At 37.4% G+C, this 24,261-nt stretch overlaps 3 protein-coding genes across 4 annotated transcripts in view; all 3 read right to left on the bottom strand.

Annotated features, from left to right (window-relative positions):
• LOC144990241 (neuromedin-K receptor-like) overlaps positions 1-7,022 on the bottom strand; it is a 37,752-nt gene extending 30,730 nt beyond the window's left edge. The window contains exons 1-3 of the mRNA XM_078943281.1: positions 6,354-7,022; positions 4,258-4,446; positions 572-722 (exon numbers count right to left, since the gene is read on the bottom strand). Of these exons, the coding sequence (XP_078799407.1) occupies positions 572-722; positions 4,258-4,446; positions 6,354-6,721 (708 nt within the window). The 5' untranslated portion in view covers positions 6,722-7,022. The remainder of the gene's footprint in view (positions 1-571; positions 723-4,257; positions 4,447-6,353) is intronic.
• Positions 7,023-15,153: 8,131 nt separating this feature from the next.
• LOC144990239 (cyclic nucleotide-gated channel rod photoreceptor subunit alpha-like) lies at positions 15,154-20,023 on the bottom strand. Of its 2 annotated transcripts, none has more exons than XM_078943279.1 (9): positions 19,867-20,023; positions 18,605-18,721; positions 18,431-18,493; positions 18,284-18,337; positions 18,045-18,200; positions 17,852-17,956; positions 17,169-17,275; positions 16,433-17,043; positions 15,154-16,357 (listed from the first exon to the last, which is right to left on the bottom strand). In XM_078943279.1, the coding sequence occupies exons 2-9, from the start codon at positions 18,697-18,699 to the stop codon at positions 15,365-15,367; spliced, it is 2,184 nt and encodes a 727-aa protein (XP_078799405.1). In that variant the 5' UTR covers positions 18,700-18,721; positions 19,867-20,023; the 3' UTR covers positions 15,154-15,364. The 2 variants fall into 2 exon arrangements, with proteins under 2 accessions (XP_078799405.1, XP_078799406.1); XM_078943280.1 differs by having other exon boundaries at positions 18,605-18,716; positions 19,867-20,000.
• Positions 20,024-20,593: 570 nt separating this feature from the next.
• On the bottom strand, positions 20,594-23,444 carry LOC101159416 (uncharacterized). Its single transcript, XM_011475762.4, has 8 exons — positions 23,301-23,444; positions 23,062-23,120; positions 22,918-22,941; positions 22,716-22,778; positions 22,603-22,641; positions 22,239-22,262; positions 22,098-22,166; positions 20,594-21,399 (listed from the first exon to the last, which is right to left on the bottom strand). The coding sequence occupies exons 2-8, from the start codon at positions 23,110-23,112 to the stop codon at positions 21,013-21,015; spliced, it is 657 nt and encodes a 218-aa protein (XP_011474064.3). The 5' UTR covers positions 23,113-23,120; positions 23,301-23,444; the 3' UTR covers positions 20,594-21,012.
• Between the last annotated feature and the right edge of the window lie 817 nt (positions 23,445-24,261).

Genomic DNA, 24,261 nt, shown 5'->3' with positions numbered 1-24,261 from the left:
TACTCTGAAAAGCTTAAGAAAAGCATGATATAGGGCATTTGAAGTGCTATGTATTTTTGGCATTTTAAAATATACAACATTTTCAGGAAGCTTATTTTTATTTCTTAAAAATATTTATTATGGTTCTAAACTGTTAAAGTTACTCCCTTCTAAAAAGGGAATTCCACAACATTTTATTGTCTTTTGGTGGTGATAAACACCAAAATAGTTAACTTAATTTGGTTCTTTTATACTTAAAATTATATAAATAAGGTCAATAGTCAGCAAAACTAAGATAAATAAATGTTCTTGTAATTAAATTTCTTTCAGCTTTAACCTGACAGCTAACTCCATCTATGTGGTTTTTATATAATAATACTTCTAGTTGAGCTGTCTCAACTTGTCATAATACTGTTACACATCTGGTTATAACCTTTGAAGAGGGAGATCTATATATTAATAATTGCGCAAACATGCAGCTTTCTGACAAACAGTTGTTACTATTTTACTTCATTTTGTATTCAGGCATCGTGAGGCAAATGAGGACGCCCCAGGTCATGCTTCCTGTGGGACTGCCCAAGAACATGCTTACCTTTCTTTTAGCCTGGAGCTGCCCGTGATAGTTATCAGAAGTGTCACCTGGAATCTCACCTCCCCACAGCGTCAACCCCACAATGGTGTAGGTGATGCCCATCACTACTAAAGGCAGCACATAGATCAGAACTGCAACTATGATATGATACCTAAAAGGGAAGCAGATAAACAGCAAAGAGGGTGAATGAATTGTCAAATCTTGTGCATTATAGTAATCAGAAAACTGGTGGTAATAAACATAGTGATACATGTTTAAACACTCTTAAATACATCTCCCATTTTAATTTAAATTTGATGTGGTTCCCACATTCTGAAAGTGTAAGAATAATTGACTGAGGATCATGGTCCAATGTAGTGTTCCTATAGGGCTGATCATCAAATCCCTCAGATCCATAACTCCATGAGAAGGTACCAGTGTCACTTGTATAGTGGTGCTGCCTTAACAATATTCAATTGTGTAACAGAAAGCAGTTGGCTTTATGGTGTTGTAGCCACTAAACCAGTAGAGGACAAGTCTTACGAATGTCAAGTTGTACTTTACTTAAGTGCTTTTGACCTACGCTACCTATTTGTTTTGCCAGTGTGATCGCTCTGCTCTGTACCTGGCTACAATTTGGGAAATCCTGTCAACATAGCATTGACAGGTGGACTAGATTCTGGTTCAGTGGACTTTGTTGCAGTTAGGGTCTGGTATGATTTTCTAAATGTGCTTGGCTTCTATTCCACAGATTATCCACAATTCAAAACAAATTACAAACAAGATTGAGCTCCTTAAGAGACACTGCAATGAAAAACCTACATTTCCACACCATCAGTAAGCTCTGTTTTTTTTCATTTAATGTCCTACTCCCATCATATTTTAAACTATTTTAAAAGTGTTCCCAGTGATCTTTTAATTATGGTTATGCCTTTTTTTTTTCTCAAATCAAAAAACCGTGTTGATTTCTTGGACATAGTTTCTGCAGAGCAGAGCATAAAAATTCATCTATGAATTGTGGGCCACATCCTTGGTGTGGCGTGAGCCTGCTCTAACTTCCCATACTCCCTTTGTTTACACTCTCTCCCACTAGCTTACCAACTTCACCAACTTCACAACCCCAACCTCACATTACCATTGCAACAAAAAAGGCGAGCAAAATCAGAGCTATCGAGCTGTACAGTTTTGAGCCAGATGCCAACTCTGACAAGGAAAACTGAGATGTTTACGGATCCGTTTGTCTGCAAGTGGATGCATCAGAATAAGGTGCAGCAGGGAGCTTGTTGGCTGCCGACTGCAGTTTTTTACGTAACAATTGCAAGCTTTTTTAAACTGCATTTGTGTGTCTGCTCCTGATTCACCACAGTCTGAATAAAGAAATATTCAGAAATGCTCAGAAATTTTAATCTTAATTTTCTTAACGTCTGTAGTTCATCATGAGAAAAGTACCAAAAGAAATGTTAAAAACACCAAAAAACACATTTTTCTTTGGAGTGGGTCTTTAATGATCAAACAAGCTACAATAGTGCACACACCACAATATACTATGTTTAATAGCATCCCCATCTTCTGGTGTGGATTGTTTTAGACTATTTAAATCAGGGGTGTCAACCTCCAGGCCTCGAGGGCTGACATCCCACATGTTTTACAACCAAACTGAAACTCATTAGTTAAACACAACTGGTTCAGGTAATCAGTCGCAGATGAGGCAGCAGTTTTGGAAAGATAGCAAAATCCAACCCTTAAGGAGTGGAGTTTGACACTCCTGATGTAAATGTTGGCCATGGATAACTTAGACCAAGACATAAAACGTGCTTCAGTACGATTTGGTGTGGATTGCCTAGAGTGAGTAAATGCTGAAAAATGCCTCCAGTAAAAGCAAATTTGGTAGAAAACACCAATTAGTTTAGGTGCTTTTGATTGTTACTGAAGCAAACATACCTACTTGTCCCCAAAAAATCAGTCCACCTGTTAAAATGGACTCAAAACCCGACAAGTAGAAAGATGTCTTAACCCTTGTGCTATCTTAGTTGACCCCACCCTTACATTGATCTGTTCTCCCTACCATGACAAAGGTGGATGAAGGTGGAAAGATTTCATGTAATCCATGGACAATAGTGAGGTTCACAAATCATTGAAGAAAAAAGGTTCAGCGCACTGTCTAGTGGGTCTAGATGACCCAACTCCCAATGTTAAAATGCCTAGGATAGCACAAGGGTTATAGCCCGAAATGAATTAAACTACAGATCTCACTTTTTTTGTTTCACAGCACCAAATATGAAGTTCTCACTATTTCTGAACAAGCACTCATCTCTTGTTTCTGAATTTGAAGCATCAAAGTTGCAAAACACCACAGAACCAAATGCTGCAGTTCCTCAATAAAAAAACAAAAAACAAATTAAAACAAACGTATCCTGTTTCATTTTAACATTTTTTCAATATTTATTACTTTGTTTTCTTTTCATGCCAATTGTGATGGGGGATTGCTGTATTTTGTATGTATTAGAGCTCAAATGTGTGCATTTGCTTGGCAATACCTTTCATGCACTCAAACTTTAATCATTATACTTAATGGATTCAGTGTGTCGTGTGTACTGTATAGGTGCAAATTTACATATGTGCATTTATTTGTTGTAATTTACTTTACTAATTTTCAATTTATGACTAAATATCTTAATTAGATTTGGTATATCTATAATTATTCTCTATTTATTTGTTGCTTTATTTTGTTTCGACTGCTTAAAAAAAATCTATTCCAATTCCAAAGAACTTTGATTTGTCCCATCCAATTGTCCATTATAGGTCTGCTGTTGGGGTGGGCGGAGCAAACTCCAGTCAATATTCCCAAACCACTTCAGGCTTCCTTTTTGCCAACAGAATCCAATGTGTGATGTCAGACACTATCGGTTAAGCTTACATGTCTCTGTTTCCAAGTTGACGTCCGGGCTTTTCAGTCTCTGTTCCTTGATCGGTCATAAATGAGATTCATTGCAGTTTAAACTAAGGATCACTTTGAAAAGCAACTTGTAGATCATCTCTTTAAAAGACTGCAAGGACTTTTAAATGTCAAATAATTTGTGGAGACTTTTTGCCTGAACGGTATATGCTGAGAAGTTCCTCAGGTACTTTGGCTTTGTTGTTGTGACAGTTGATTCTTACCATGCTAAGAGCATGTGACGTTTGCAGCAGGGCAGAATTTAACAGGAAGATCTGTTGTGGACTACTTGTGAAGAATGAAATGCCCTGGCTAAAAATATGGCCTGTCTTGCTCTTCCAGCTACACACACACACCCACGCACACCCACACACGCACACACACACACACACACACCCCCACACACCCACACACACACACACACACACAGACACACTCACACACACATACATGCATTTCTTCATGGAAAATGAATTGGTGTTTAATGAGCTACAAATCAGAGACGTGTAGTTGAATTCCCGGTTAAGCTTCCACTTTTCTTCTGGAACATCTTCAAATACTAAGAAGGTAGGATCATAAAAAAAACGGATCTTGAGTGATTTTCCACTAATTCCAAAGTATTTCCCTCTAAGTGTCTTGTCCCGTGTAGTGCACTCAAACTAACCTGTCGTAGTCATCACTCAGTTTGAGCATGTCACTAAGCTACAGCTATGCTTCAAATGGAAAATGTTTTAAAAGTCTTAAAGTTTGGTCAATAAAAAGTTTTTCTTACATAAAGGAGTCGTCTGCCATGCGAGGCCAGGCTACGTAACAGATGGTCCTTCGAGGACGGACTTGGGTGGTGGAAAAGTAGCAAAGTGGGAAGGCTAAAACTATAGCGAGGCTCCATATGCACACGATGATCCCTGTGGTGGCCTTTGCTGACAGGCGAGGCTTCAGAGGGTGAATGATGGCCATGTATCTGTGGGAAATAGGATGGAAGATTGACAGATTTTACTTTTGCTGTTCCACATCAACATTGTAATGAACTGGTTGGATTTCTGTAAAAAATAGAAATAATACATGTATGTGGAAGTTATTGATAGCTTGTGTTGATGGCAATGCAGTATTGTACAGTGAATACGTTTTTCTGTACAAAATAAATAGATAAAGGTAAATTATTAAGATTAAACTCAGATTACAACATATTTAAGACTGTACAAAGTTCTTTAAAATCATCATCTGAGATAAAGTAGAGTTGGAAGATGGCTCTGATGCTTTGATGTACATCATTGGACTGATTTTGTTTGGAAAGATAATCGTTCCATGGTCTTAAGACTAAACACACCTTTTTCAACCAAAATAATGGTTCAAGAAATATTTTGAATCCTTGGGATAACCCAGTCAAATGGCTGACCTATATTAAAACCGAATCATTATGTTGGAATCTGAAGTGAACCGTTCACAAGAGTTAAAGCTCTTCTGTGTGAGTGGAAGACATGCATGACTTAGTATCTATTTCAATAAACCAAAGCAGACCTGCTGGGAACAAAGGTTCACAGAATTTTGCTGCTACCGATGCATCTTCTCTGCTGACATTTTGTTTTTATCAAGTAAAAAGCTGAGTATCATCTACATCTTGACCTTTACATCACATTTTTGAGGAACTGTAGAACTCTGACTGAAAACATTTTACACATCAACCTGCTTTTCTTGCACAGAGAAACCCACATCAGCAGAGAGTCTGCGGAAGGAAGCATTCACAAATTTTCACGAACTGTGGCCTCTGCCATTTTAAGATTTGGACAAAGTGGAGAGAGTTATACACGGGGGTCACAAAAAAGCATGACCTGAGGTTACATTTGAATCATGTAAGTCACGCTGATGTTCTCTTTCTCCGTTAGCAATCGACAAAAACTGAAGGGGCACTGCGGGCCAAAAATAATAAAGGAGGGCTGCTGTAAAGGAGCAAAAATGGTCCCAGCCCAAGGAAATGCGCAGTTTTATCTGTATGACAATGCTAGCCCTGGAGGAGGAAAGCACCTCAAACAACAGCACAAAACATTGTGTCACACTTATAGGAGCACCCAACATTTCCTTTATTACATTTTTATGTTTTTTAACTTATCCTTGTGTTTTTTTCATAATGCTCTCTCCTTCATTGCTTTCTAGTGTTATATGAAGGAAACAGTCCACTGATCAGAGCCCAGATGATCGTGTTGCTTGCACAAAAAAGGGAGGAGAGGAGCAAAATAGGATGAGAGCAACCAGGAGTGTGCAAAAAAAAAAAAAAAAAAGCACAAAGGAAGGGGGTTATTTTTATTTTAGGTGCAAACACAGTCCTGAAATGCAGTGGAGTTTAAATCTATAGTGAGAGATGAGCCCAAAGACGTATGTAAATGATACATAATCATCTGCTCCTATATTGGAAACTATCATGTGGAAGAATTCAGAACTGTTAGTAAATCACATGAAAAAAAAAAGCTTAGAGATGACAGTGAGTCCACGTGAGATCTTACATTGTTTCCATGCCTGCATCACCTGGGATGTAATAGAGTGCACTCAAAATAAATAAATAAATAATATGCTCTTCTTTGCACTATTCAATATCTGTTGCAGGTTATCCTGACCATGTTTGATGACCAGGAGCACTATGTCTAGAATATCATTTACACGTTTTTAAATTAGATTACTTCAGGTCATTGAAACAGCAATATTTTTTTCATGTGCATCATTATTATTTTTACGTTTTTTTATTAAAGAGTCCAGCATTTGCAATAAGACTCCCAATTTTCCAGATAACATATGCCAAAAGGAGTTCCTCTTCCATAAAAACGGGCAGTTTGACGATTTAAATTGTGTTTTATAATTTTGTGAGGTTGAACCCACCTGTCCACTGCTATCGCAGTCATCGAGTAGATGCTTGCAAACACAGATGTGACCGGGAAGAAGTTGTGGAATTTGCAGTAAGCCTCTCCAAAGTACCACTCCCCGTGCGCAGCGTAGATGAAGTTGATCAGAGTGTTGAACGCAGCCATGGACGCGTCCGAAAACGCCAAGTTGAGCAAGAAGTAATTCGTCACCGTTCTCATACGCTTGTGCGCAAGAATGATCCAAATGACGATGACATTTCCAAAAACGGCCACCGCCAAAACCAAGCTGTAGGCAACCGACCAGAGAGCGACGCGCCACACGGGCTGCACAAACTGGTTGGTATAGTTGGACGTTATGTTGGATCCGTTATTCGGGGCTCCCATCCTCTCCTCTTCTTCTCCGGTGTGGTTAAGCTTGTGGATTCACGGAGGTTTAAGAATGAATGAGGTACCAAACTTGAACGGCGGGAGATGTTTTACGCACAGCTTTCATTACGCAAAAGTTAAGCAGTGCTAAAAAGACAAAAAAAAAGAGAGACTCATTCTCATCCTCCTCCTCCGTTGCGTCCACTGACCATTGTGAATAAACCAAAACAGCTCAGTGGAAGTGTGCGTGAACCCGCAGTGGCTTCTAAACGTGCAAAGCCACAGGCGGCAGCAGCAACAGGCAGACTAGCGCGCGTGTGACACAAACAGTAAGAGAGATTGATTGATAAGCCTTCCGCCGCTGGTCTTTCAAACTTCATGAATAACTAATAGACGGTCTGCCTTCTCTCTTCATGCACATTATGCAACTCCTAACCCAACAGATGCTGCGTGGCAGCAGCATTCCAAAAAAGCCACAAAGAGAAAATTGAGACTACATCCTATATATATTCTACATATATATGGCAGAAATAATCAATTTCCTCTGAGATGAGGTTGCAAGCACTCATGGATCTACCTTGTGTCTGAAAGACTCACTCCAATAAAAACCGTGTTTTTGGTGTTTTTAACACGTTCTTGTGGCATTTTTCTGATGATGGAGTACATACAGTATATATATATATATATAAAGAGAGAGAGAGAGAGAAAATTAAGCTTAAATTTCTATAATCAAATTATTGGGATCCAGGAGCAGGTACCATTTAAAAAAGCCTAGGTGCTACAGTTGCAGGGGCCACTACCTCCCTTCTCTGCTTTATTCTGATGCATCCACTTGCAGACAAATAGATCCAAGTACATCTTTTTTACTCTCATCTGAGCTGGCATCTGACTCAAAATTTGTGGCCTAATAGCTCTGATATTCTCGCCATTTTTGTTGCATTGATTATGTTAGGTTGGAGTTTTAACAAAGTGGCAATGAGAAGTCAGGGTAGGCTCCGTACCAACACAACAAAGGCAAATTTCAGATAAACTTCTGCCGCTCTGCAGAAACTCTGGCCTAGAAATAAACACAGGTTTATAAATTTCGGCAAAATACGGTATTATCATAATTAAAAGACCTATGGGAAGGCTAGATCAAGGATGAGTGGAGATGCAGTGATGCCTTTCCCTGCTGGTAAAATTTATCTAACTCTCTTTTTCTGTCATGGCAAGAGTCAAAACCTAACAGGCTCAAGTTCCCTCAAGGCATCCAACTGCTCGCCTTAGATAAACACACTTCATCTGTTTGTGTAGACATTATGCCATGATCTCCTCTGGATTTCATAGATTTCCTTCGAAACTCATCAAATCCTTTAGGTCCACAAAGGCATTTCAGCACAAACATAAAAACTCTCATTGCCGGGTGAAAGCTACGGAGCCCCTAAAGGGCCATTGAAGAAAAGAAAAAATTGAAGTAAAAAATAAAAAATAACTGGTGCACACCAGTTAGTCACGGTGCCTTGTCTACAAAGAGATTACAGCTTTGCTTGCTTACCGTCACATTGATATCATCTCTGAACGTCATCCTAAACGAGTTTTAAAGTCATGTGGTTTGTTTTGGCCCTGGGGTTACACCAGTTTAGAACAGGTTCAGGAAGAATAAAGATCATCGAGTAAACTCTTAATATTAATATTGGTGGATGCATGCAAAGTGCATTCAAAATGGACTGCGAATGGACCCCTTTGGGCTTCCAAAGGGTCCAAATTATATTTGGCATTTGGATTCTTATGACAAACTGAAGCCATTTGCTATTTATATTAATGGCTATTAGTAACTGGTGAAAAAATCCCCAGTTGAAGTAAAAAAAAAAAAACTAACCCGGTACTAACGGGTGCGTACCTGTTAGTTTTTTATTTATTTTTTTACTTCAATTTTTTTTTTCTTCAATGGCCCTATAGGAGCTCCATAGAAAGCTGATTCACTTCATCACCATAAGAATAAAACAAAATATTCTGATTATACTTCTAAACGTTTTTTTTTATTCAGTCAAGTTGAGTTTTTTCTGAACTACAACTTCTAATTCATTTGTACTTTATGTATCAAGAATCAAAGAACATTGGAACAAATCCCAAATCACTGGAAAGTGCGTCAAAACATTTTGGTTGCCACGAGAGATTTACTCATCTCTGCTCTGCAAGCAGTTGCTTTGCAGACCATTCTTACAATTACATGTGGAGTATAAACAATGGCAGAGTAAGAAAACAAAGAATCTTATTTGAAATTATTCACAAATTTGCATAGCTCACAATAAAACAAGACCATCACTGCAGAGAGCAGCTTAAAGGGTTGCAGAATGTAAATTGGTTCTTCCATTGATTGTGATGTTTTCTTGCTCCTCCGATGAGTTACTCATTTTTGCCTGAAATCTTTCTTTATACAGGAACAATATGCTAATCATTCCTAATCAAGAGATGACCAAATTAGGACAAGAAGCTTGAATAATTGATGATGTAATCAAAACATGCATCTTTATATTGTACATGGAGGCATTGTGAAGAAGGAGTCTTGCTGCAGTCTATTAAGGCTAATTCTGATTCACATCAGGCACTTGAGAGATTTTTGTCTCCTGGGAATATGCAAACAGCAAAAGTTTTAAGGATAAAGCAGCGGCTGTATGACTATAAAGCATACATATTGTGCAATGAAATGGATGTTTGATCCTCATAGATGATGTCATGTGCAATGGTATAAGGTCTGGGTGACTACTTTGAAATATAAATGAACAAATAAATACCCAGACTAGAAAAAGGACAACCACTGTGGATATCTGATGGTCAGTGACGTGCAGTCAGGGTTGGCAGGTGAGGCTGTTCCTCACCTGCATGGCTTTCTTTTGAGTCTTTGAGCTCTGATAAGACCCTGAACAAGCCCTTCAAAAAGGACCTTTAAAAAGTATTGATGCTAAAGACCCACTCCGATTAAAATCACGTTTTTGGTGTTTTGAACAACACTGTCCTCATGAAGGAGGAAATATATACTGAAAATTGGCTTAATATTGCATTTGCCAGTATTTCTTTATTCAAATCGTTGTAAATCAGGAGCACATGAAAAATCCCATTTGAAACAGCTTATTAGGTTTGAAGTAGAACCTCTAACGGCACTGCCCCATCCTGATGCATCTCTTTGTAGACGACTGAATCCAAAAAATCTTTGTTTTGTCTCGTCTGAGCTGGAATCTGGCTCAAAAGTGTACGAATGGATAGCTCCAACATTGCTCATAAAGTTTGGTTGGGACAGTAAGTTACTGGAAGAGAATATAACCTTTGTGCTATCCTAGGCACTTTAACATTAGGAGATGGGTCATCTAGACCCACTAGACAGTGCTCTGAACCTTTTTTCTTCAATGATTTGTGAACCTCACCTGTGTCCATGGATTACATGAAATCTTTCCACCTTTATCCACCTTTGTCATGGTAGGGAGAACACGTCAATGCAAGGGTGGGGTCATCTAAGATAGCACAAGGGATAAACAAAGGGATGATGGGAAATGAGTGGACCCTTACTCTCCAACAATCAACGGATGATCAGAGTGGGTCTTTAAAGTTGTAACAGGAAGAACAGTAGAAGGAAACCATGCTGCAAGAAGCCAAATTCCAGTTTATTAATAAAAAAGAAGCATATGTGTTGAACAAAAAGTGCTATAAACTCTTTAAACACCTGAGTGATGGCTTCAAAAAGAAGCAGATGAGGATTCATGCAAAACGAGTCGACACTTAGGACCCAGAGACATCTATTTGAATCTGAAACAAACTAAAGTGCAGGCGGCTGTGACAATATGGAAGTAATTCTGAATTTTGAGAAATTTGATTCAGCTTAATTTTGAAAATTAAAAAGCATTTCTGTTAATCCATTTTAACTGTCAAATTAGTCATTTCTAAATGAATTTTGCTACACATTTACCAGAGAACCTTTTGAAAATGAAATGTCAAATACCATTTTCTTTTTCATTTTAATTAAGTGACAGAATAAGCAGTGTTGAAGAAGAAAATGAAAAAGCATTTTGGCGGATTGCTTTTTCATTTAATTTTGAGTCAAAAAATGCAGCTTCATTTTGAAAATGAAAAAGCATTTATGGTTTTGACTTTTATATTTAATAATGCTACAGAATCGCTTCCATATGACAACTCCAATGAGTTGATCTAACTAGTACTGTCAGTGGTCCAGCAATTCTTGTTAGCATACTAAAAAGTTCTCAGATTTAACTTAAATCAATTTGAGAAAAGGCAGAAATTGGAGCTTATTTGCAATGTTTGATGAACATAGAATTAGTCGAATGTCCTATTTTGCATGTAAACTAGAAGACAGTAAAAAAGTAAATTACCATAAATCAAAGACAATTCAGCGAGGGCTTCAAACAAATGTTCAAACATCAACTTTAAGTAAGGTTTTTTATGTGCTGTTTTTTCTTAAAAATTATAAGCAACAAGAATCGATTGATTTCATGTTGTCTGTAGAGCTGGTACGACTGCTGACAAACAAGACGATGTACACATTCTCCTCCATTTTGGTACCAACATAATTCTGTGCTGATGCTGATATTAGCAAGTGAAGAAAAACATGTAAAGAGTTTTTTAGCAAACACAGTTTGTGGGGAGGTAAAAGAATACTTTTTTTTGCGTGATGCCACAAGATCTCTCAGCTTAACTACACCATATATCTTTGTGAACATCTTCGAGAAATTTGGTATTTACCATTATTTTCAAAGGTAGAAAAAATAAAAAAGATTTTGCTTTGAAAGCTTCAGTTTTGTGTGAAAAACATCTTTCTGCTGCAGAGTTGTGTAATCTTACATTTTATTCATGATGTTCAACTCTGTTTTGATTCGAGAAAGACCTTTAGGGCTTCAGGTGACGTCCCAACTAAATAGCTACATACCATAGGCATAAATGTTTTTTTTATGTGGCCACGGAAACACCTGGCAGAGAGATGAGAATTTGATGAGCTGGTTGGAATATTTTCAGTGCTTTCAAAGAGCTGCTTTTATTGTGCCATAAATACGACCAAGATGACAGCTGACAGAAGAAATAGAGAAGATTCCAGACCTGAAACTGTGTGACAAACCTCCACCGAACAAACAGCAGAGACAAAACACAGGATATGTTTCCCTTTGACATTTTTGACAACTCTCTGAAATGAGTCTTACCTTTGGTGTTTCACAATCATGACTCATGTTCCAATGCATAGACAGTCAGGATGGTGGAAATCGCGTAGAGATGTCATTCATGTTAGTCAGCTAATGAGTCCCAAAGAGACAGCCATGCATAAACAATGAAGGACACCTGAAGCCCAGGTACGGTGGTCACATTGTAATGCCATCTTTAACAACTGATGGGTTTGATCTTTCAAAATAAACCAAGAAAAAAAACCTTAGCTGTCTCTAAATTTACTGTGTTTGCCAATCACATCATTTGTTTAGAATGACACTTACCCCCCATTATTCTAGTTTTTATTCCAAATTTAACGTGATGGTTTTAAAATTGACACATTGAGATCCACCGAGGAATACATCTTCGGGACATTGCACATAGTTTAATAGAGCTTTGCCTGGTTCTTTAGACAGTTTTTACATTGTTTTGACCTTCTTTAAGTTTTACATTTATGAATTTTAGTTTTTTCGTTACACATTTGATCTTTGTTGTAAAATATGAAAACTGATCAATTTCTTTTTTTTGGCAGTAAAAATAAAGACAAAATAAAATGTTGCTTGCTGGAATTGACTTTTTTGAACAGTTTCAGGTTAATTGTGGAATTATTGTGTGAAATAATGAAAATATATGTTAAAAAAAAGAAGCTGGGGTTGTACTAAAAAGATTGATGTTAAGCATTTACGCCTATAAAAATGATACATTATCATAGCAAATTATGAATGTCCAAAAAGGTTAGGTCTACAGAGGGATCAAAATTTTATGTGAAAAATAATCTATCTGTGTCTGCGTGTGTGTGAGACATGTTTTACCTGCGGCTCTGTTGGTGAGTAGCCCCCCTGGGCCAAAATGATCACAATTAGACTCAAAAAAAGACCTTAGAATTGCCTGATGTGATGATAGCTTTGTTTTTATCCTTCACAGACACTTTATGTGGACATAATTCAGCCACAAAATGACCGCAAAGTATAATTTGGTTCCACAGTTATATTCCTCTTTACAAAATTACACAGTTGAAGTAAATGTGATACAGGGATGTCTGCTGTTTTAGGTTAACCTCTGCAAAGAAGCTGCTTGCTGGAGGTCAGCCGATACTGACACACTTTCAGCCACCCACCCCCCACACACAACATGGGTTGATTTGTTCGGGGGGGGGGGGGGGGGGGGGGGGTACTCAATTAAATGAAAATTTATAACACCTAAGCAGGTTTTGTTTTCAAGAAAGGTTTTTCATCATTTCCATCTGTACACAATATGGTTCCACAAGACGCTGCACTGAATCTGAATTGACATGCTTTATATGTAAGAAAAAACAAAAAATCATGCCAACATGTAATTGATTTGTGGTTGTTGTTGATCGATAGTCAGGCTCACTTTGCACATGTGGCATCCCGGGGACGCATAGAATGTTTTTACATGGAGACTAATCAGAAAAAGGTGTAATTTACGACTCTTTCATTAGAGAGTAAATCGCAGTTGCTTGTCACAGTGAGAATTAATCAAGTGACCCCTGACTTGCATTGTTACCAAAAAGGCACTTTGCCAAAAACCTAGACCTGGAACTTTGGCTATGGGAGATGGGGATATGACGACTCTAAGGATAAATTACTCTTCCCATGTTTCACTCATAAAAAAAACAAAAAAACAAACGGATTGATAACAAATATAGTTATGTTTGTAATTGTTCTGGTTTTACATGTGATGCTTTCCTTTAAACATTTAGTTTTTGAATAAAAGCTGTTTAATGGTTTTCGTATTTTTTGTGAAAAAAAACCCCAAATGACATATTTTGAATTTTGCATGCATTTCACGTTGTTGGTGAGTGTTAAAGGAATTTTGAGAAATACTGGCTGGAGAGATTTCTGGGAATTTTCGCACAGCATCCCCTTAAAATTCCAGCAGCACCCCTGCTACCCCCTATGATCAACTTATTTCTTCTCCCTGCTTGTGAAAATGAATTTGATTGAGAACCCATGCACACAAGACATGCACCAGTGATTTTCCTGTAACAATGGAACCACTTCACATCCATTCATGGAGGTAAATAATAGTCTGCTACTTGCTGGGACAGGGCTGCCACCTTGTGAGCCATGACCTCCATTACTTGTGCCTGTTACCTAAATTGGTAGTTATTTTCTCCTAAATTTAGCTAAAGGATTTATAAAAGATGTTCTGATATGAGGGTAGAAAAGGTGAATAGAGGGAAAGAATAAAGAAAAAAGGACCAAAGTGAAATCAAATTGAAGACACTGACCTCATTTTTGTTTTGGCAAGAGGAGTGATTTGTAAAACTTTCAAGTTAAAAAGTTAGAACAGAAAACTTAATTAAATCAAAAGAAAAGTTGACATTTATCAGAGACATTTAAAATTTGGTAAAACCTTTTGCAGATTTTTGTACACTTATAGGCAACTACAGTTTTTAAACAATAAATATGTGAAAAACTTCAGTTTAAATGAGAATTATATCAATCTATGAATGCCATTTTAATTTACAGAATCATGTGCAAAGCATACAAGTAGTGAAAAACACGTCAAATGACTTGTTTTCCCAGCTACATGGAACAACAGACCAGTTTGCTATTTATTTAATGGATGTTCCAAGGCTGGAAAGAAGCCCGTGAGGCACTAAATCCTTAAGAAAAACATCTTCTTCAGGAAACCAGCCTCAGAGACAGAAATTTCCTCAGGGTAAATGACACATAGTTTGTTGCCCTGCTGCACTTATTCTGCCAAGTCATTTTCACAGGCTTTTAGAACGGAGTATCAGAGCACACATACTGAGTAACACTGAATTTCACATTGCACTCGCTGTGTTTTGCTTACTTTTGTTATTAGAAAAGGAGAAAAAACTAAAGAAAAAGAGTCTTTGCACTGGAGTGGAACCCTTATTGTCTATGTCTCTTCGAACAAAAAAACCTTCCAAAATGACATAGAAATATTTAAGAATGTTTTTTTTTCTGTTTAATACACTGGTTTTTGGTGGTTTTATTATTTTTTTTAAATAAAACTTTACAAAATAATTTGTAAATACGGAGTGAATGAAGGAACTAACCTTTTCAGTCACAGGTTAAAGGGGAAACAATTGTATTCTGGAACTGCAATATGAATAAAAATGTATAATTTTATATCTTGGTAAAATGTTTATCTTAAAAATACAAATGTTTTCAACTGTATATGAGTTATATATTAGTTACATAACTATATATGAGTTTAAACTGACCCCTGCCTACACCAGTACTTTTTGTCATATTATTAAAAAAAAGTTATTTTATGAATGCAGCTTCAATCAGGAAAACTTTATTCATCCCTTTAAGGTCAAAATTCAAATTCATGGTAAACAGTTAAACACTTCACTATTACCTTTTATTTATTCTCTCAGTGAGTTATTTAGGAAGCAAATCCAAAACCAAGGACTTTCTCTATTAAAACATGTTTGAAATTGATATTTTGCAGCTGTTCCGTTTATTGAAAATAGCTTCATTTTTTCTCATCCTCATCTGTTTTCTTTTCTTCTTCTTCCTCTTCATCTTCATCTTTTTCCTCCTTCATTTCCTCTGGTTTTTCTTCCTCTTCCCCTCTTTTTTCTTCACCTTTCTCCGACACTTCACCTTTTTCTTCTTCTTTTTTCTCCTCCTCATCATCTCCTACCTTTCCATCTGCTCTCTCCTCCACAGCTTCTTCCACTGTTGCTTCCTTTTTCACATCTTCATCCTCCTCATCTTCTTCTGCTTCTTCTCCACTCAGGCGCTCCAGATCTTTGATTCGCTCTTTGAGTGCTTTGTCAGCGCTTTTTTTCTTTTGTAGAATCTTCTTGAGCTTAGTTTGCATCAAGTCCATTGCGTTATACAACTTGTCCACCTTTTCTTCCAGCTCTTTCGCCTCAGGTTTGATGTTTGCGGGATCCAGGTCTATCAGGCCGTCTTTTATCAGGATCTGCCTTCCCTTCTCCTCCAGCATACCTTTGGCGTCTGGATACTCTAACAGGGACTCCATTAGGTCATCTTTGGAGAGGCAGAAGAGATCAGAGTATCCAATGCTGCGGATGTTCGCTGTCCGCCTGTTTCCTGCTTTGCTGCCTTTAATATTAAGAATACTGATCTCACCAAAATAGCTGCCACTACCTAGCACAACAAACTGTGTGACCCCATCATCGGCAACCACTGCTAGCTTTCCGTCTTTGATGATGTACATCTCACGACCAATGTCCCCCTTTTTGCAGATGTAGTCTCCCGGGCTGAAAACCTGTGGTCGGAGTTTTAGCACCAGTTCGATGAGGAGTCCTGCCTCGCAGTCTGCAAAAATACGAACTTTTTTCAAGGTGTCCATGTGGACCTGGATGGCTATTTCTGCTTTCAACTTGTCTGGGAGGTATCGCAGCACTTCTCTTTCATCTTGTGCCTTTCCATTATTCCACAGGTAATCAAACCACTTGATGACTCGCAACTCAAGCTCTTTGCTGACTTTTCGAGCCTACGAACAAAAAGAAAGGGAATCATCAAGAAAAGGGATCAACACAATAGTATGCTTATGTGGCACATTATTAACCTGCATATAGTGCTTGATGTTGTCAATCCGAGACTGGAACTGGGCTTGAGCTGCATTCATGTTGGAGATCATTGTGGCGATGTTTCCCACAATAGTAGCAAAGATCAGGACACCAACCAGGAAGTCCATCACATGGAAAAAGAATTCTGAATCCAGAGCTGGTGGGGGGGTTTCTCCGATGGTGGTCAGCGTCAGAGTGGACCAGTAGAGACTAAACGCATACTTCCTCATTGGCTGCCCAAACTCCGGTTCATCAGGATCATCCAGAGCTGGATAGACCCAATCATCGGCCCCAAAGCCGATGGATTTAGAAAAAGAAAAGTACAAACAGGCATTCCAGTGAATGATGATGAGGATGTACATGATCAGGTTTGCAATGCGAAAGATGTTAGGGTAGTTAGTTTTGGTTTCTGTCTTCGTGAAGAATTCCATCATTCGACCTATTCTCAGCAGCTTGTTGATTCGGATCTCTGGGTAATCAAGACCTAAAACAAGATAGAAAATATCTGTCGGCAGCATGGATAGAGCATCAAGACGGAACTGGAAGCTGGATGTATAGCGATCCTGGAGCAGCTTCTTGTCTTTCACCATCAAACCTTGTTCAAGGTAGCCTGCAATGTCAGACATAAATATAAATTTTTATTTTTATTTTCAAAGGAAAATATGTCCTGATTTTCACTGGTATCACTGAAACTTGATGACTTTAAGGATCTATTTAGATGGATTAATACTTTACCTGTTCTGGTCCTGAAGAACATGTCAGCTAGGTATATTAAGTCAGAAGTGTAATCCAAAAAGAACCAATAGATTATATAGTCATGCTGAAGTTCTTCAAAGCAAGCTCTGATTGTAGAAACAAAGGTAAGAAAACAAAGACATGCGAAGGTTAGTATCATGGTCGACTTTTTGACACTACTTTTTCTAAAATCCAGATCATTTTCATTCACTCCGGTTCCAGTCTCTATTTCAAGCACAGTTTTTTGTCTTGATTTATTTTTCTCTGAGTGCCTGGTACACAAGTTGTTTCTACTCTTGTATACAAAAAAATATACTACAGTTCCGAATTCCACTTGTGCCAAGAAATCTTTGTCCTGTCCCACGGATCTTTAAAATGAATGATTTAAATCACAAATTTAGAGCAAGTCCTTAGTTAAAAACAACAAGCGTCACCATTTCTGCACTTTGCTGAGGACAGAAAATGGAACGCAACACTTGCAAGAAGGTTGCAGGAGTTGGAAGATGCCTTTACATTTCCATTTTTAAACATAATTTGATGGTTTATGGCTTTTCTTGATAGTCTTGCTGGCATTAAAATTGTTTCTATCTATTTGAATCAATGTTGTTATGTTTTTATTTTATTTAAAAGTTGAAGTTTTAATGAGCTTACAGAGCTGACAGAGTTACATATTTAATAGTCACCTGGCAACGATCATGGTCCAGTTGTACATAACAGGCACTGTGATGAAAAACAGCCAGTTGTAATATAGATTCCCAGCTGGATTAATCACAAATATTTCTTTAGGCCTAAAAAAAGAGAAAGAGGTGATGGGAGAAACCAAGCAATAACAATATGTAAAAAGTTTCTATAAAGCTTTTTGGTATTTTTTTTTACTTGTCCTTGTCCTTTTCTTTCTCTTTTTCCTTTGCTTTTTCTTTTTCCTTTTCCTTCTCTTTTTCCTTTTCCTTCTCTTTTTCCTTTTCTTTCTCTACTTTTTCCTTTTCATCCTTCTCTTTGGCTTCTTTTTCCTCCTTCTTCTTCTTTTTCTTTCTAAAAACATTAAAAAAGAAAGATGAGTTGAAGTGTTCTCTTGCTGTAAAACTATATTAAATATAGAATCACAAAATACTTACTCTTTTTTCTCTTTCCTCTCCTTCCTCTCTTTTTTCCTTTGTGCCTTTTCCTCTCTAAAAAAACAGGTAAAATATTAAACGGGAATAATCTGCTGCGGCTCTTATTTTGAAGGGCTTTGAAGGGCTTTAAAATACTTAAAATCTTACTCTTCATTATTGTTGTTGTTATTTGTGTTGGTCACATGAGGGGGATTTGACTCTGGTCTATTTCTGTTACAAACACAATCCCAGCAATCATTTATTTAAATGAACATTTTTAATTTAATGATGTTTTCTGACTTTTTTCTCCTTATTTAAGCCTTTCATAGAGATTCAGCTTACAGTTCTTCTTCGCTTTGCTCTCCACTGTCGGTGCAAGACTGTGGTTCTGTGTGAGGTGGTAAAGAGAGGCGGTGAACTGCTGTGGATGAGCTCATGGCGACGCTTCTGCAATCTACACTGAAAAATAGTAAAAATAAATTAGGATTTAACAAAAATAAAGTAAAAACAGTCCTAAATCAGTGTTTTTTAGGATGATCAATACTCAAAAAGAACTTGATCATTCATCTGAGACAAAAGACCTAACAGCAAAACACTTATTGGGGTCAGAATTTAATTGCTAACTGCAAATATACCAATTATTTTAATTAGATGTTATGTAAATAACTGCAATTTAAATATTTATCTGAAAATCCACGCTGCAAAGCAGAACCTCACTTCATTTTAAAAATCCTCCACTTAATTTGTCATTCTTTCCCCATTTTCTCAATTATCAAACCATTACAGACCACTCTGTTCTTTGTAACATCACAAATTATTCAGAATAAGCCACTGTGAGGATTGCTGGAGGGAAAAAAGACAACATTTCAGTTAATTAAAAAGTCTCTGAACACATTTATAGAATGCTGGATTTGTTTAATAAAGCATTGCTTTCCATAAATTATGCACACGGAGGAGAAAAAAGCATTTTCCTCCTCAGCATTAGATTATAGGAACGGTTCATGGAGCATTCGAAGCAGACTGACCATAACAATGTCAAACTTTATATTTGACTTTAAAAAATAAAGGTAAAAAAAAAAAGACTGAAGTAATTATTTTAGAGCAGGTCGTTTAAAAAGACCTCTTGCCAAGTCATCAATAAAAATGTATAAGATTGCATTTCAGAGGCACAGTGCAAATGGGAACAAAAACCTCATCAAATGAGTGTGACGGCTGACAAAACTTTTGTTTTTTTATTTCATTTACCAATATTTGTCTTTTCTCATGTACATTGAATCGTGAAACAACAAAATTCAGCATTCAGAAAAACTTGAAAAAATGTAACAATAGTCAAATGTCTCAATTTTCACAAAAATACTTTCTTAATGGAATTTTAATCAATCTATGCACTGTAAACATCCCAGCTTGGACATATTTGTTATTATTCATCTGTTAAAACCTTTCAGAAACATTTTAAACAATAGAGAAAAGCTTGTTTGACTTGTATGAATTTAAAAAAACAACAACCCATAATTAACTAAAGTGATTAAAATCAAAATGTTCTTTTTCCTTTAGAGTAAAATCAGATTTGAAGGAACTAGATATGAAGTAATTAATCGTCTTACCTTTCCACTCCTTAATTGTGTGATCGGTCCATTTACCTTGTTTTTTAGTTTGTTTTTTTCCAAATCTTAGGCTGGTCTAAGAGGCTTTAGATAATCATTTACACCAAAAATCATTTAAAATTACATCTAGGATAGGAAAATGACACCTTTAAGCAGTGCATGATCTAACTATGTCATGGAGTCCCAATGACCCTATTGAGGATTTGTGGATTAGAGTTGGCTGAGAAGAGGAGAGTCAATCGCTCATCTTTATTTTTTTTAAAGAGTCTTATTTAATGTAACAATCACAGCCCACGACACAGAAAAATAATTGTGTTATCGATTGTATAAGTTGTAACCAGTGTTTTATGACCATCTGAAAGGAACTGCAAGATTTCTTGTTTTGACAAACACACACACTTGTACGCGCACAAGCCCCTCTTCTGCTTAGTCAGCACTCTCAGCCAAATCCCTTTCTGATCCTATTAGATCAGCCCCATCTGAACAGATTTCAGGTCAGATTAACATGAAACCTCTTGAGTGTGTAGAGTCATTTAGACTACACTTTTTATTTTTCAGTTTGCGAAAAAAATTAAATTAAAAAAAAAGGGGGGGGGGGTAATACCTCTCCCTGTTGGCAGGTGTGCTTTTTACAACTCACCAACATAAAATGAATACATGCATTTGCATGCATAGAAGCAAACAGCACTTTATTTGGTTTACAGCAATAATAGAAAGCAGGAAAAGGTAGTAGTACAAGATTTATTTCAAATCAAATCAACATTTACATGAAATGAAATATAAGTCTACACAAGACTTTGAAAATAAGATTTGAAGGAAAAGGTCATGACACTACATAATGTAAGCTACATCCGTTTGACTTTCTGCTAAAAAAAGGTTCCCGTCGCTGCTGCATTCTGAAAGATGAGGCTTTTTAATGTCAAGCACAGAAAAATCAGGAAAATAAAAGACAACAACTTCCAAGCTTTGCCAAATGGAACTACATAAAAAAAACACACACAAAACAAAGCAAACAATTTCTAACTACTTTCATGCTTAGAGTATAAAAAAGAGAAAAGGTTGTTTTTCGAGGTTTCATTTTTTCCTTTTGCCTCTCTTCTACATCAGATGTGAGTGTTTCAGTCATTTAACAACAGAGGAGGGCAGCTACAGTGCAGCAGGATCTGCGATGCCTCCCGTCACCTCATTCTCAGCTGCGTCTGTGGCCACAGTGTCACCAGCAGCCGGGACATCAGCAGCAGCGGGGATATCAGCTGCGGCAGGACCGGCCACATCAACAGCCACCTCGGGGGCGATGTCAACAGCGGCAACGTCAACGGGAGGCACGTCCACAACAACATCATCAACTGGTGCAGCATCCACAGCCACATCCACCACGGCAGGCTCAGCAGCTGCTGCCGGAGGCGCTGCCGTGGCCTCTGCTGCCGTCTCCACCACTGCCGGCTCCACTTCAGTGGCCTCCACTTCTTCAACCTCCTCTTCCTCGTCAGAGTTTAGGGGTGCCACCCCAACACCGGGACCTGGGTTCCCATCCTTTGGAGTAAAGTCAAAAAGAAATAAAAAAGTTTGATTTGGACCAGGAAGAATCAGCTGCAGAATCCTAATCTCTGTGAATTTGGCTCAATAAATAGGATGTAAAACAAGCGCATCTTTGGTTGGCTTGTTTGATTAAATAAATAAAAAAGCCTTTGCATGCGTACTTTTACAAAATCTCCAACAAGGTTTTCTTATGAGAAGAAAGAATAAAAAAAAAACACAAATTCTCAAGGCTTAAGTATAAGTTAGTAGCACATGCTGGGATGTTCGGTTTGTTTTGGTTCATTGTTATTGTTGCAGAAACCTTAGCAACACCCAGCAATTTCCGACAATACCGAGACAAAATATATCCACGGAATAATTGTTGGTTTATTTAAATTTGTCTCACCACTGTAATGTCACGTGTGTCTGGAGTTTTGGTGGAGCCATTTATTTTCCTTTAATTCAACAATAGAGCTTTGCGTCTGGTTAGGAGTGTGTGACTAATTCCAGGAAGCTTGAAGAAACTGGAGCAGAACTGTCAATGCATCAGTTACTTCAGTTTTACACCCTGGAGTGTCATTATTTCTATTTGTGTGACTTTTTTGGAGCAAACAGCTCCTTAAACAATTAAAAGAAATTACAAGATGGAAAAAATCAGTTTAGTACAAACAAAGGGGACAAAAAAATAGCCTTGGTGTGAATTGAAGACTCACCTCAGCCTCCTCATCTGAGGCATCTCCTGCTGGGATGGCAGCAGCAGCTGGCTGGACTGGTACATTTATCTGGATTTAAAACATGATTCAATTTAAATGCAGTATTGAGTTTTGATGGTGCAATGTAATGAAGGTTCTTACATCTGCAGCCGCTGCAGGACCAGCCTAGAAAAAGCAAAGATCAAACATACTCAAGTGAGAATTTGACGATTTTTTAGATTTTGTTAATTTGCATAAAGTAGAACACTTGAAGTTATATTTTATGAGGTCTACTTGAGGATTATGTGTAGTAAATACCCTAGACCATGTGATAGTGTAGAAAGTATATCAACTGAAGACTTATTCAGACTAAATTGGAACAATTTAAATTTACAATATATGGATAGGACACAAAAAGTAAACTTCAAGGATACTATCTCACTTTTAGAATCAGTATACTTGTAGTACACCTAAACTGACTACTTTTTGCTACAGAAAGTCAAACAGAATTTATCTCAAAACTCACATGAGCACCAGCGGCAGGAAGAAAGGGGTTTGCAAGTCCCTGAAAAGGTAAATATTCATGGTTGATCCTCAAAGTCAAGTCTAATTTAAGTGAAACATTGTTAGCTCCTGTACCTGCTGCTGGTACACCCTAAACAGCTCCATGAGCCTGAGGGCTGCATTAGCATGTGCTGCAACCTGTTGGATAAATACCAGACATCCGAAGTGGTGAGCAATGAAAGCAATTATTTCCCCTCTCTAAAAAAGCTGTTGTTGATGACGTGACAAAAACGTGATGCGACAAGTCCCAAAAGCAGATCAAAAGGAGCACCTTTACCTCACTGCTGTCACTGTCTGGAGCCTGCAATTGAGGAGAAAGACACAAATAAATATACATAAGGGAGTTCTAAAGATCAACAGCATTTAAATTTTTTAACAAAAGATGCATTCTTTTCTAAAAGAAAGATAAAATGAGACTCACAGGAGCAGCAGAAGCGGAGATGATCAGGTACAAAAATACAAACAACTTCATTTTAGGTCCTGCAGAAAATACAAAAAAAAAAGAAGATTTTTTTGTTGTTGAAAAAATGATACTTTTTATTTTTTAAGAAAACATACTAATGATATCGCGAAAACATAAAGACATTTTTTTTCTCTGGTGAAAAGTTCAGAACAAACCTTTTAATAATCCAATTCCCCAAAAAATAAAAAAGATCTTACTTTTTTTCTGCAGCAGACAAAGTATCTTCTCAGATTCTCAGATATGGAGCCAAGTCTTCCTCATGTTGCCCAAAGAAGCCATTTATATTCTGGAATACCCAGTGATAGCCAATCACATCCAGTAAAACATGCAGAGCTATGTGTTTGAAGAAATGTCTTACGTGTCAAAACCAAAGAAAAAGTGGTATGTGGGGTTGAGGCCCTGGTTACCCTTAATTATATGCTTTGTTCAAGTCGTCTTAGCAAACATGCTCATCTTTATTGCCCTAAAACCAAAGCTTGAAAGAAAAGGAGATCCATGAAAGCAACCCAAAATATTACTTATTGTGGTGTGAAAAGAAATGCAAGAACCTTGCGGGCAGATCTGATATCCAGTTAGAATTGTTCCAACACATTGATAAAATAGCAACCATACTTTCATTTTTCTCATCCACTTCATTAAACCAGTTGGAGAAACATATGTGAAGAAATGTACTCATTCAAACATGAATTTGTCATTTTTTAAACACATCTGATAGAGCAAAAAGAGTGAGAAATGATGTTAAGCAGAAGTGTTCAACCATCGTTTGAGCTTCAGGAATTTTTTTCTATGACCTTCTAATTTACTTGATCCCTGTCAAGACTCTGACCTCAGACCTGGAACCGCTACGCCCCACAGCCCAACTGTAATTACAAGGGGCTCCTTCAGTGCCAGTAACACAAAAAAAATAAATGAACCCAGAGTTTGGTGGCAACATTTTCATTAAACTATACATCATTTCAAAAGATAATTGGAATTTTTTCCTGAAGTAATCTTGCTAACGATCTATTTTTAACCTTTAAATCAATTCTGAATACAAACATCACATGAATAACTGTGTTGTCCTGGCATAAATCTTTAAGGCTCACTGCCTTGAAAGAAATAAGTCTGTGCTCCAAATTCAGAAATTCCATTCCCAGTAACCATAATTTACAGACAATG

The sequence above is a fragment of the Oryzias latipes genome, assembly GCF_053564925.1.
Source record: "Oryzias latipes strain Hd-rR chromosome 1 unlocalized genomic scaffold, Olatipes_Hd-rR_3.1 chr1_Y".
NCBI classification, from domain to species: Eukaryota; Metazoa; Chordata; class Actinopteri; order Beloniformes; family Adrianichthyidae; genus Oryzias; species Oryzias latipes.
The sequence above is the reverse complement of the archived record's forward strand: the minus strand, read 5'-3'. Positions and strand labels throughout refer to the sequence as shown.